General features: G+C 40.8%; 1 protein-coding gene across 1 annotated transcript in view; it reads right to left on the bottom strand.

Annotated features, from left to right (window-relative positions):
- RYR2 (ryanodine receptor 2) overlaps positions 1-14,768 on the bottom strand; it is a 717,900-nt gene that overhangs the window by 447,327 nt on the left and 255,805 nt on the right. Inside the window, exons 6-8 of the mRNA XM_084622892.1 lie at positions 11,010-11,084; positions 10,117-10,195; positions 8,236-8,348 (exon numbers count right to left, since the gene is read on the bottom strand). Of these exons, the coding sequence (XP_084479018.1) occupies positions 8,236-8,348; positions 10,117-10,195; positions 11,010-11,084 (267 nt within the window). The remainder of the gene's footprint in view (positions 1-8,235; positions 8,349-10,116; positions 10,196-11,009; positions 11,085-14,768) is intronic.

The following is a 14,768-nucleotide window of genomic DNA, read 5'->3' as shown; positions in this document are numbered from 1 at the left end:
TCTGTCCCTTTCCTGCCCCATGTCCTCCAGGCTGTCCTTGTCCCAGTTTCTCCACCCTCCCTATTTCTCTCCAGGGTCCAATACCCCCAACGACACCATTTCATCCCAGCCCCCCCACACCACCCACCCTCCTCTTGTCCCACTCTCCTGTCCACCTTTGTCCCAGTCTCCCACATTGCAATTCCCTCATCACTCCGCTGAGGGATGTTTTCTCCTTGCTGCCTGAGAGCCATCAAGGAGACAATGACAGCGGAAGAGAGAGAGTCTCCCAGCTCTCAGTTCCTGCACCTGGCACCACAGCCCCTGCTGCCACGAGCCAGGTGGAGCAAATGCAGGTGAAGTTCTGCTCAGCCCTTGCAGCTTCAGAATGGAGCATGCTCAGTACAGACAAATCTTTGGAAAATGAATCAGTCAGACTTTAAGATGTCTCTACTGAATATGTGAAAACATTTTCAGGGGCTGATAATTTGGATACATTTGGGCTGATTTTCGCAGAGATGGCAGAAGGTACATCCTTACAGTGAACTAGCTGTAGGACCTTTTTCAAGATGGGCAAAACTACATACTTTTGCCCTAATCTCATTCTGAGAAACAGCTGGACCATTTTCACTGAAATTAAAAAAAAAAAAAAAAAAAAAAAAAATCCGACTGAGGCAGACACCCATCACGGAAAATTTCAGCCCAAATTCTTTGGCAAACTAAGCAGCAACTGAAAATAGTGTCTTGTAATGGACAGCATCAGGCAACCTTAGTTGCTAGCTGCACCCCCTCCAACAGGAAAGGAATCAGACCCAAAAACAGCTGTTAGTCAGTCATAGTGTTTAAATCAAAGGAAAGCACAATATTTTATAAATATATGTAAACTCTGCAGCCTATCTATGATTTCTGAAAAACTGAAATCTCCTCTAGCACAGCAGGTTCTCCAATAATTTGTAGCCTCATTTAACATAATATATATTGGCCTAAAGGAAAACAATCTCTCACAATCACAGCTCTGTTCATTGGTGTTCACTGCAGAATCTTGTGCATTCTGATTTACTGAAATGCTTAAACATGAGAAGGAATCTCTGCACGAACCTTCAAGCCATGCCTCTAGTATCACAATTACATCCAGAAAACAATAGCTCCAAATGACTAGCTCATTTTATTTTAAATTCAGCACTCAAGGCATGCACAAATGCTGACACGAGAGAAATACAGAGTGCACTCTGGAAACAGGCAATATATTTCAATCCACACATTTCCTTCACTCAAGGAAAAACATACTTAAATACTTAAATGTACTTAATGTTTCTGTACTGAAGAATGTGCTGGTGTGCACAGACCAAAATAAGAAGAAAACAAAAAGCCTGCTGGAGGCTTCCTTACAGCTAAGCCATGTCAGTGCTGATATCTCATCTAGTGGTAGCTGATAATTATGTGCTCTTTAAATTTCTCAGCCCTTCCCAAGTAGCAAAAAAGGCTTCCTTTCTGGTGCAACTTGAGAAGTGTATGTTAAAGATTATACTGCAGCTATTAAAGCCACTGCTGCACTGAAGGAGAGAAAAGGGTTCAGGGGGGCACCACACCAGTAGCAGTGTCTGGAAATATTCTGCCTGCAAACAATGCCTCCTAGGGTGCTTCAGGACTCTACATGACACCAGCAATGGCAACATCATTGAAGCAGGCTCCGTATCACCTAGTGTAGGAAATGGAGGTCACAGATTTGCTCCAGCTTCTTTGGAGCACGTTAGACCCTCCAGTGGGGCTATCACCCTTGCCCTTTTCTTCTCTTTGCTTAGAGCAACGGGGGGGTTGGGAGGGGGGCACGCAACCCTGGTGTTGCACAATGAGATTACCAGGGGGTATAAGGACCTGACAGGGTCACACTGAACAGCCAGAGTCAAGAGGGAGCTCTGTTTGGCGAGGCTCTATGCAGTCAGTCTTAGCTGCTTGGACCAGGCTCCCTGACCGTCTTACTCCCCCACCACTGCAGTTACCTTCCTCTGCTGGGAGGCTGGTGGGGACACTGAGTGGGGAGCTGAAAGCTACACCCCAGAAGTACTCATCCTCTGGAAGAGAGAGCCCCCTGCTGACCCCAGCCCTTCAGCACAGCCCCATTAGCTTCCGCTGCACAGGTGGGGAGCGAGACAGGCAAGGAGCCGGGTCCCAGCAACTGAGACTGCCCAACTGCTACAGGGAGCAAAAGACTTCTGCAGCTGCACAGGGTGAGTCCCCCCCTTAGAAAGAGGGGGGCATGCATGGGACACGCATCTCTGATGGAGGGCTTGGCAAAAAATGTTGTGGAACCTCTGGCTTAGAGAACCAAGTAGCTGACTCTTGCCCTCCAGGTACCCTCTTTCTCCCCAACTCCATGCAACTCTGCAGCAGCATCCAGAATATGGCTCTAAATGAGTATTGACCCTGTCAGCCATGGGAGAGAGGGACATTTTTTATTTCTCAGAGTATTGACCCTTGCCAGCCAACCAAGCAATACCAGTAGGTTCCAAATCATGTCTTGAAAGGACCTGCCTCACAAAAGCTGTGCCTCTGAGAGGGAATTCAATGGAATAGAAAGGATGTCTTCACAATTTTGCTTAGTTCTCCTTATAGAGACTGGGATCGGGCAAAGGGAATGTGATGTAAAATAACCATGGTATGGCCATTTTTATGCCAGGCATGGAATCAAAGTTCACATAACTGTATTTACAGCTAGTTAGCCTCATGCTTTCTGTTCTTTATACTGCGGGAGGGAAGAACATTTGATTTTAAGATTATTTTAAAGTAAGCAGTCTTCAAAAAAAGCATAAGGGAGAAAACCGGCTTAGTGCCTTCACAAACAAAAATCACTGAACAGCACCCACCCTGCTAATTTGGCACGTATAACTTCACTTCTGATTCAACTTGTTTTGTCCAAGTCAGCGGACATACATGATACTGACAACGGTGGATGCTGTCAAAAGAGCATTTAGAAACTATATTTGCTTACAAGAAGGAAGAGAGGAACAGGGAGGGAAAGTAAAATCCCTAATATTGTAGCTGAGTAAAGTTTTCATAACACAGCTAAAAACTTGACAGGTTTGTATACAAAAATGAAATGGAACCCAGGATCACCAAAAGATCTCTGAACCTTTTGAGCAAACCTGAGTAGAGGTTTTTTGGTTTTGTTTTGTTTTGCGGTGGGGGGGGGAGTGTGGGCGGGGGGAAGAACCAGCCCCTTGCATTCTGGGAAAAGAGCTGAAAATTCCAGATTTTGACCCAAAATTAGGCAAAACCCAAGAAATTTTAGTAGGATTGAACACTTTGCTAAACCCCAGTCCCTTTACATCCATCTGATGGAGCAAAGCAGCCAGAAAGGTAGCATAAACAGCCAGCCAGGGACCCCTGGGGCCATGGTAAGTCCTTAGCTGTTGTAGAGCTGGGACTGCTAGATATACACTACCCCTTTCCAGCCTCCCCCATCTACAGTAGGGAATGTCAGAGGTGGGTGGGAGGGAGGTTGTAGCCTGAGTCTAGGAAATATATAAATATAGGAAATGCCACTCTACATCAGACACAAGGTCCAAGGTCCAACTAGTCTTGCATCATGATAGTGGCTATTTCCAGATGCTTTAATAGGCAGCAGGTTTAAAACAAACAAAAGTGAGTATTTTTTCACACTTTTCACAGTCAACCTGTGGAACTCCTTGCTAGAGGATGTTGTGAAGGCCAAGACTATATCAGGGTTCAAAAAATAAGTTCATGGAAGACGGGTCCATCAATGGCTATTAGCCAGGATTGGCAGGGATGATGTCCCTAGCCTCTGTTTGCCAGAAGCTGGGAATGGGCAACAGGGGATGACCACTTGATGATTACCTGTTCTGTTCATTCACTCTGGGGCATCTGGCATTGGCCACGGTTGGAAGACAGGATACTGGGCTAGATGGACCTTTGGTCTGACCCAGTATGCCCGTTCTTATGTTCAGAGGAAGGAGAAAGAATGCCTCAGTAGGCAGATGTGAGATAATCTGTCCCCCATGTTAGGTATCAGCCTAATCTCTAATAGTTTGACAGTTTAATATCCCTTCCAAATTTTTATCATAATTAATTATGATTACATAAAAAAGCCTATCTTAAAAAGGAACACTATTAAGGTTGTACGGTCAAACACTCAAAAATTAGGAAATACCAGAAATGAGGTTGCCTGTGCAACCTTTATCCAACACATACAGTCTAATTACATGATCACATATTATATTTTTCATATAAACCCTGCTTTGTTCAGTGCATAGGATGGATGGTGTTCACTTAATCAGCAGCTATTCAATTTTATTTATTTAATTTAATTGTTTTATTCTAATTATTCAGTGTGTGGCTCCAGGACTTATTTACTAAAAGCTATTCAAAACCTGCTCCGAATACATGGGAAAAACTATGTATTCTTCCATCCGCATTTCCACAAATGACTGAATCACTTGGGCTGAAATTTTCAGACCAAACTGTTAAAGTTTAGCCAAATCATAAGCAAGTAAAAAGAGGGTCTCATCATCAGAACTGTAGGGCAAGCTTAATAATAGGCTGCACTTCAAACCCCACCTGTAACAACTTTGGTTATTCCCTTGCACTCTCTGATTGCAGGCTCTGATTGCATAATGGTTCTTGTATTCAAGACCCTTTTATGGCATAAATAAAGATTTAGAGTGAGTACCTTTCCTATTTCACAAGCAGCTGTTCCTTTGTCCTGGGAGGGTGACAGAGGTCAGCTGCACTGTATTAGAAAATCTTCCAAATCAAGATACATATTTTTTTGAAAGGAACCTCTCCCTGCCCCCAGTCAGTCAGCAATGCAGAAACATTTTCAGGAAGAAGCTTCCATTACTAAAGAGATCAAAGTATTAGTTTCCTGTATTTTAAGTCATTGTCATCTTGGATGTGAAAGAGAAGCAAATCTCAAGACTTCTTAGATTTGCATAATACAGTTGCAGACCCGCATTATACTCAGTACAGTAACTATGTGTCTCTTATGATGTAGAAATTATTACACTGTATTGAACATCTCTGCACTGAAATAACTGCAGTTTTCAAGTTTTTAAATTAACTTTCTGTACTTTTCTAACACATTACTCAGCCTGAGCATCACTGACCTCATTGCTACTAATTCTCATTTTATCTTCATCATTCCTCTTGTACTTCATTTTCATATCTATGGAGTTTGTTCTGAGGGATGTTTAAAAGACTAACAATTCATTGTTATCCAGATCCTTATTAACTTGAAATACACAAAGTGTTAATTGAATGTTAAAAGATTGGCATATTTGAAAGCTAGCAGTGGTGAGCTCTGCTATCAACCACACATATTTGGCACACATCAGTGAAGCAGCAGTTTTTAAAAATACACATTAGATGGTGGTACATCCTGGCAACATTTAGACATGTTTACAGAACTCTGTTGCCCCAACAGGGAATACAGACTGGTTATGGGTCCAGTCTAATGGCCAGCAACATTTATAAGAGAACATCATTTTGATCTACACTGACTGGGTTGGGCAGAGTCACACTGTCCCTGAAAGGAAGTGGTCACAGCCCAGTGCAGATACTATAACAACACTTTGCTTTTATGGAATGTTTTTAAATCAGTACGTCAAATCACTTTAAAAGAGATGCGACCCGTGCCTGCCGATAGTGGGGGGAGGTGGTGGCGTGGAGTGAGGGCAGCAGCTTCAGCAGTGTTACTGAGCATGATCAGTACAAGCCAAGCAGCAAAGGAGAGAAGGGAGGACTTGTGGCACCTTAGAGACTAACCAATTTATTTGAGCATGAGCTTTCGTGAGCTACAGCTCACTTCATCGAATGCATACTGTGGAAACTGCAGAAGACATTATGTACACACACAGACCATGAAACAATACCTCCTCCCACCCCACTGTCCTGCTGGTAATAGCTTATCTAAAGTGATCATCAAGTTGGGCCATTTCCAGCACAAATCCAGGTTCTCTCACCCCCTCACCTCCCTCCAAAAAACACACACACAAACTCACTCTCCTGTTGGTAATAGCTCATCCAAAGTGACCACTCTCCCTACAATGTGCATGATAATCAAGATGGGCCATTTCCAGCACAAATCCAGGTTTTCTCACCCCCACCCCCATACACACACAAACTCACTCTCCTGCTGGTAATAGCTCATCCAAACTGACCACTCTCCCTACAACGTGCATGGTAATCAAGGTGGGCCATGTCCAGGTATTACCAGCAGGAGAGTGAGTTTGTGTGCGGATGGGGGTGGGGGGGTGAGAAAACCTGGATTTGTGCTGGAAATGGCCCACCTTGATTATCATGAACATTGTAGGGAGAGTGGTCACTTTGGATGAGCTATTACCAGCAGGATAGTGAGTTTGTGTGTGTGTTTTTTGGAGGGGGGTGAGGGGGTGAGAGAACCTGGATTTGTGCAGGAAATGGCCCACCTTGATTATCATGCACATTGTGTAGAGAGTTGTCACTTTGGATGGGCTATTACCAGCAGGAGAGTGCGTTTGTGTGCGGCGGGGTGGAGTGTGGGAAAACCTTTGTGCTGGAAATGGCCCAACTTGATGATCACTTTAGATAAGCTATTACCAGCAGGACAGTGGGGTGGGAGGAGGTATTGTTTCATGATCTCTGTGTGTATATAAAGTCTGCTGCAGTTTCCATGGTATGCATCCGATGAAGTGAGCTGTAGCTCACGAAAGCTCATGCTCAAATAAATTGGTTAGTCTCTAAGGTGCCACAAGTACTCCTTTTCTTTTTGCGAATACAGACTAACACGGCTGTTACTCTGAAACCTGCAGGGAGAGAGTGACCCTGCCCCGCCACCACATGCATTCCCTGGTCAGAGCAGGGAAGAGACTTGCTCTAGGTGTCACAACACCTCAGCAAAAAAAAAAAAAGGCAGAACTAGAACTCAGGTCTCTTGATTTACAGCCCATTGCTCCACCTACTGGACCATAATGCCTCCCTAACAATGCAGTAGTTCTTCCTTGGATTTGGGACAAGACTGTTCAGCCGAGAAAGTGTGTCACATACTTTATTACTGCTGGTAAAGTTATTAATTCTCCACACTCACTTTTTACACTGCAAATAGAAAGCAGTCTTTGGCAAAAGAGATCTGGCATTGACCACCCTCTTATATGGAAGATTATGCTCACTTCTGACGTAGTAGATAGTAAGCAATCTATATGCATTGCTTTCCATCCCTTCCACCTACCCCCAACAAATAGCCAAGATGGCAGAATTACAACACAATAATTCTCTTGTATTTTAGGATGTAGTGTGCTCTCTTTCTGCCCTATACTACGCAAGATGGGATGATACAGTCAAAAAGATTTACACAGAACACCAATAAATGGGTGTGATGAAAAAAAATTACTCTAAATTATCTTGTTTACCAAAATATATATATGGCCAAGTAGGTTGTAATAGCCCCAAAGAGGTTACTTATAGACTATAGGTAAAAACACACTTTTTTGCTTATGTATTTTTTTAAAATCTACACTTTTCTCAGTCTTAATCATATCTTATTTAAATCATAGATGGACTATATCTTGATATATTTCCAACTTTTTCTTTAAAATACAATTAACAATGAATTTCACAAATTACAAATGGTACTTGTGATACAAACAAACTAAAAAAGCACTGAAATTCAAGGCCTGAGAAAGAAAAGAGGAGTTAGATTACTATTGTAATGATGTAAGATTATTCCCTTCACAATTAGATGAGTTTAGACTCATTATCTGTTTTTAAATGATTATTGATTCATTGACCAGTTTGTTTTTCAACCTTAACCTTATGCAGGTAGATTTTTTTTTAATTCTGATATACAGTTTTATTTCATATATGAAAAGGCTGTTAATCTCAGATCTAGTATACAATTCCACAGTTATGTTAGGATCTTCTATTGTATGAATCCATAATTACTATTTCATTTTCATACAATTAGTAAATTTATGCAAGAACCAGTAATATCAATATCATTATCCTATATACCAATGTCACTACTTCCAGACCTATGAAATTTTGGTTTATGTAATGATATCCGTGTTAGCTCTTATGCTCAAGCAATATTAACAGCTATTTATATCTTATCAAACACTGAGATTGTATTATTTAATCTATACTTTAGAGAAAAAATTGCAAATCAAACTGTAGAGCACTAGCTTTATTAATTTCCTTGTCATTTTCTGGAACATCATTTCTATAAGACAAGCACAATCTACATATTCTTACTGTAGCACTTACTAAGTATCTTTCGGAAGATATACTAACTAAGATGAGGTCATCTCCAACACGCACTTTTTCTCCCTCTGATCGCTGTTTGGAGGCAGGATGTATGGTCCACCAGCAGGCTTCACCTTTGTTGTCATGGGTTAATGAAAGAGACATTAGAAAGGAAATGCTTGGGATTATTCTTATTTCTTCAGTTTTATTTGGATTTTTTAAAAATTCCTTATTAATGTCCATATGTACTTTAATACCTTGTATATAGTTAACACTTTGTTTGACATACCTTCCAGAAATATGATTCATGACAGTATATTCATCAGCTAAATCACTAGGGGTAGTCAATCTCTCTGATTTTAGTTATCATCTGTAAAATATGGGCAATATTTCCTTTCCCCCATCCTAGGAGACTGAGTTATAGAGATATTAAAACCTGTTATATTTGAACGTATTTCTTAACCTAAATACAAGTTCAAAGGGTTTATTTTTAATGATTCAAAAGGTCTGAGCCCTGATGTCCTGACCTCGCTTTTACTCACTTGGGCAACACACCCCCCCATCCACCTTTCCCATCCCCACCCCCAGGCCTGAGAGTCCAAGCTTCAACCCAAGTCTCAATATCAAAGCACCGTCTACACAGCTAGTTATAGAGCACTAGCCCCACGAGCACAAGTCTGTGGACCCAGGCTCAGAGGCTCACTCCCTGATGCAGTGCTGGCCTACCCAAAGTCAATGGGAGTTTTGACTGGCTAAGGACAGAACAAGCTGTCCTTGAGTTATCGCTCCTGCATTACCCATAAAAAAAAATCAGTTATGGCTCAGAGGCTTATATCCTTCCCTAGCAGAGATGGGAATATTGAAGAGGATACGTGCTCAGCCAACAGAGTGTAGGAACAACTCACATGTGTTGGAATAACGGTCTGGTCATGATCTGTGATGACAAGATAGGACTAAATTCTAAACTCTTTAGAAAATGCAAACCAGTCTTCTTTCACTAAGAGACTTTCCTGGTCACTATGTCACAAGGTTTTGAGTAAGGATGGGGAAAAAGAAATTCTCCTCTGAGAACGAGGGCACAGATATTGAGGGGAAATCCACCAATGAGGACGCAAAAGAGATTATCAAAAATTAACCTGCTAATTTAACAATGTTTACTTTTACTACGACTATAGTCAATTCTTTGTTCTAACTCCACTAGAAGGCACTGTACATGAAGCTTTCACTCATAACAAGAGTATTTGTTAATTTGTTTGCAAATTAGTTTCCATAATGAAGCCCGTTATTTTTGACAGTAGTTAATATTTCAGCTTTTGGAAAAAAATTGTTCCTTTTCAAATATATATTATAAAATCTTACTAATTAAACAATTTTGTAGCCCTGTGAGCCTTGTAGGAAATTGTCTCCAGTCAACAGCAGCAGCAAAGGAGAAAACTCATCTGTACCCCTCACCTAACTTTAGTAAGCAGAGGTGATTTCTCTCTCTCCCTCTTTAATATTAAAAAAAAAAAAAAGAAAAAAAGAAAAAGAAAGAAAGAATCAAGGAAAAGCCAAACCACCTACATTACTGCAACATTAATGATGTAGAATTAAAATAAAAAAATGCACAAGGATTTTACCGCAACAATAACTTGGGCATGTGCCATATCCTTAATATCCTATGGCATGCATTTTATAGCCTAAAAAGACACATTAAACTACATATTCAGTATGAAAAAAATGGAATATAAAATATTGCATATGTGGAATATGGCCATGGTAACGTTGTAAGAATCTTAACTTCTGCACCTTTAACTTTGTAATCACACCTTTTTAAAGTAGTTTGCATTTATATTAATTTAATCTAATGATTAAACAAAAGGAATCCTCAGTGGCATGGGGTTCCTTAAGAGATAATTTCACCTGTTGTGTCTTCTTGCAATCCCACATCAAATGCCAATTTATCCATCGAAGACCGTGAGGTGGAGAGGCAGCAGAGATACTACCGGAAAAAAATAACATGTATCAGTAGTTTTTCTCGTGCCTGATTCTTATTCTGTTACAAGCCATCAGCCAGCTATTACAGAACTTTATATCACTTCTTGAACAATCCTAACCACTCTATTTTAAAGCACCAGGATTTTAACTGCCTGTTAATGAGAACAGCACTTGAGCTAAGATTAATGTTCTGAAATAATGTCGTCAGTCTTCGTCTATGTCAGCTTTTCAGTGAAAAACAGGGAGAGCAATGCTGGCAAGAGCAGAATGATTTCCACTGGAGTCTAATTTCTAAGATTTTGATGGGTCTTTTAGGAAGCTTTGAACCTGGAAGCTCCAGAAAGGGATTGAAAATGGCAAGATTTCTGTCTGAAATATATGCAAGGTTCTGTCTCCTTGTCCATTCAATCTCTGGCCTGTGTTCAAATTGTCAACCAGATGGCAGTTGTGGCAATACTGTAGGTTATGTAATGTGAACAACTATCCCATTGGGAAAGGAAATGAGAAATCATGAACCCATTTAACATAGGTCAACAGACAGGGATCAGATATTAATTATTTTGGTCTGTATCAACATGGGCTGGATTTCAAAAGAGAATCTACAATTGAAAGACTCTTTCTCCTAAAGACCAGTCTCCTAAACCATTTTGTCTCCATATGTTCAGTGGGAGAAACACTTCTCTTGTGTGAATAATTCACAGGATAATTTTAAATGGCAATAGATTGAGTGTTATCACTTGTAGCTACCATATACTGACAGAAAATAGATACCAACACTGGCATCAACATCTACACATCAAGGTAAAATTCATACATACCATGCCACTGTAGGAATGGCGCAGCAATATTGCATGTCCATAGAGAAGCGTTCGATGACCACCACCTTGTGCAGTCTGTACAGATAAAGAAAAGTGGTTGATGGGCAGGTTAGATTAAAATTAGACCCTTTTACCAAACATAATTGGTTTCCAGGTAACATTTCCTTTTATTTCCATTCAACACCCTCAAACCACAAAGGTATCTGCCCCCTGCTAGTTAAATTAATTTTTTGATACAGATGAAGTTCGATGATTTGACAGTAGTTAATATTGCCAATGTGTTCTCTTTAGCTGTGTAATCCAGTCACGAAACCTTTGCTGCTTCTTACCATAGTGAAATTTTAATCAGAATATATTACTTCAGTTGGAGACTTTTCAGAAAAGACTTGGACAAGTGATTCCTGAATTAAACTGTCATTTCATATCACATGTTCTTATCTGACTGATATGGGCAAATTATGGATTTTGCATCCAGCCATAAAACTCAGTACAGATGTTCTTTGTAGAGGTCTTCGGGGAGATAAAAATCTTTCCCCTTAGGCTGAAAATGGAAGTGAAGCCACTCTTCAGGCCTCAGGAGTGATGTAACTTTGATGTGTGTTGTGTTACCTTCCATATGGGAATGGCCAGTGCATCTGTGTAGCCACAAATCAACAGGTCCTGTCAAGCCCCTTCCAGCCCAGATTCCTGAAATATTGTCCCCCATTTCCCAAGCACTATCATCACACTTCTTCGACTGCATTCAGGGATGTCCAAATTCGCAGATGTTTGCCTCCCGGTGTCCAAGTGATATCAGACAGCTTGCATTGTCTGACAGGACATTAAAGCCAAAATGCTCAAAATTGCCCAATTTTTCATGCCCATCCTGAGAAACCACTTGTTGAAAGTCAACAGGATCTGTGAAGGGTCAGAACGTTCAGAAATCAGGCCCAAGGCATTTCAAGTTGGACATCCAAAACTGGGAATGATACTCTTGAAAATGCCAACATGAGTGCACATTGTCTTGATGAAAATGAAACTAGGCAAGTAATAAAATCAATGTTAACACAAAGACACTGCAGGTAAGCAATTTTTTACAACACTGAGATGTTTTGTTTTATATATAATCAGAATACTCACTGCCTGCCAACAAAAACTAATAATTTTTGTTACAGCACGAGTCACTTTTTAATAGAGTGGACTTCATTACAGTGCACATTTATTTTCACAGCTTCCTGTACATTACGTATCATCCACATGTAAATATGTTTTAAGTCTATAGCTACAATGGTTTTATATAAAGATGTAACCAATGTTAGACTTTGATGTAAGAGTACTCCCATTTGAAAGCCCAAGTTTTTATTTTCTCATCCACAGCATTTCCAATTTCTCTTCCATCAAGGTGGAGTGAGCTCTTAATTGACTGGAGCTTCAGATTAAAAAAAGTGTACTGTACCCAGCTAAAAAATGAATTGGCAGCAACAAGACGCCATTATCTCACTGGCAGTTTGATAGCAATGCTGAAGCTCAATCTCACTGAATTGCCATGGTGACAACTCTCAATTTTTCCTCAAATAACAGTTTTGCTTCTCCTAAGTTTTACCTACCACAATCAAACATTCTATCATGAAGGCAGACAGTTTGTAAGGACATACAACTCAAAAGTAATAATTTTAGTGTTTTTAAGGACGATCCATGGATCATGGCATGTACTTAATATCAAGTTTTTGGCTTTTGTCAGAGTATCCTTTATTTTCAATAAAATAAACTGGGCATATATACAGGTACATTTGTAAAAATTCATGGAAGATTCTCACTCAGTAAACGTGTTGTTTGGGACATCAAAGACTGTGAATTCTTATTACAATAAACCCCAAGTCATGGTTTCTCTCACAAACACAAAGTCTTAATTATTATATATAAAAACCTAGCTGGAGACACTAATTGTCCAAAGCCACATGATGATTGGATGGTTGGTACTTTAAGGATGTCACACCTGTGTTTTTTCTACTCCATAGCCTTGCCTATATATAGAAGTTGCACTGATATAAATTCCATCACTTCAGTGAAATCAATACAGATATTTTGGTGGAAAGCATTCCCACAGTTAGGCTTACACCAGTGCATGCTGCAACACCTGTGTCCCACATAGCAGCACACTGAACCGATGTAAGTCTAGTGTAGTATAGAATGGTGTTCTTATTCCCCGGACCCCTGAACTGCCTGCAGGCTCACTGCTAGATGGGAAGTTTCACACCATAGTGCACAATATGACTGGCATCTAAGGGAATTGAAGGAGTAGAGATCAAACACACATAACCTCCTCCATTGTATCCTAGAAGGCATCTGTTGTCTGCCCCAGTCCAAACTCTTCACTGCGCATGTGGATGACGGACAGAGGAATGCAGTTCTCATAGAATCATAGAATAACAGGGTTAGAAGGGACCACAGGAGGTCATCTAGTCCTGCTCAAAGCAGGACCAATCCCCAATTAAATCATCCCAGCCGGGGCTTACCTCCATAGGTAACCCATTCCAGTGCTTCACCACCCTCTTAGTGAAAAAGTTTTTCCTAATATCCAACCTAAACCTCCCCCACTGCAACTTGAGACCATTACTCCTTGTTCTGTCATCTGCTACCACTGAGAACAGTCTAGATCCATCCTCTTTGGAACCCCCTTTCAGGTAGTTCAAAGCAGCTATCAAATCCCCCCTCATTCTTCTCTTCTGCAGACAAAATAGGCCCAGTTCCCTCAGCCTCTCCTCATAAGCCATGTGCTCCAGCCCCCTAATCATTTTTGTTGCCCTCCACTGGACTCTTTCCAATTTTTCCACATCCTTCTTGTAGTGTGGGGCCCAAAACTGGACACAATACTCCAGATGAAGCCTCACCAATGCTGAATAGAGGGGAATGATCACGTCCCTCAATCTGCAGGCAATGCTTCTACTTATACATCCAAAAATGTTGTTAGCCTTCTTGGCAACAAGGGCACACTGTTGACTCATAGCCAGCTTCTCGTCCACTGTAACCCCTAGGTCCTTTTCCGCAGAACTGCTGCCTAGCCACTCGGTCCCTAGTCTGTAGCAGTGCATGGGATTCTTTCATCCTAAGTGTAGGACTCTGCACTTGTCCTTGTTGAACCTCATCAGATTTCTTTCGGCCCAATCCTCTAATTTGTCTAAGTCCCTCTGTATCCTATTCCTACCCTCAGGAGTATCTACTACTCCTCCCAGTTTAGTGTCATCTGTATCTCATATCCATTGTTAGATAGGAAAGCCAATCCTTTTATACAGGTGATGATTCCAAAGGCAGATAGACTTGCCAGAGGATAACCGGAGTATTGATGCCATTGAGGAGTTCCTGGTTCCACACAGGTCAATTCTTCATTGAGTGGTGTGGTGTTGGATAGGAATGGGAGGACTTCTTGCTCCGGTGTTACTACATCAGTGTAAGTACAAGACCATATTGCCACTACCTCAATTTAACTAGTGATGTAGAACTGTGCCAGTAAAAAACAAAAACAAAAAAAAAAGAGGAAGAACTATATGAAGTTAACTCATGGATCTACTGGTGGGAGACAGGCATGTGTAAATGTATGACTGCTCTTACCCAAATGAAGATATCAGTGCAATTTTCTATGTAGAATAAATCGCAGTAACTTCTGATACTCTTTGGAGCATGACCACAGAACTGTAATGCTTGAATAACTGAACAGAAGTCCTAATTGCATCTCCTTTAATATATAAAAATTTAAGCAGTTCCAGTCACCAAAGCCAGCAA

This window comes from Lepidochelys olivacea (genome assembly GCF_965140295.1).
Source record: "Lepidochelys olivacea isolate rLepOli2 genome assembly, chromosome: 3".
In the NCBI taxonomy this organism is placed as follows: domain Eukaryota; kingdom Metazoa; phylum Chordata; order Testudines; family Cheloniidae; genus Lepidochelys; species Lepidochelys olivacea.
This window is presented reverse-complemented; position numbering and strand designations above follow the sequence as displayed.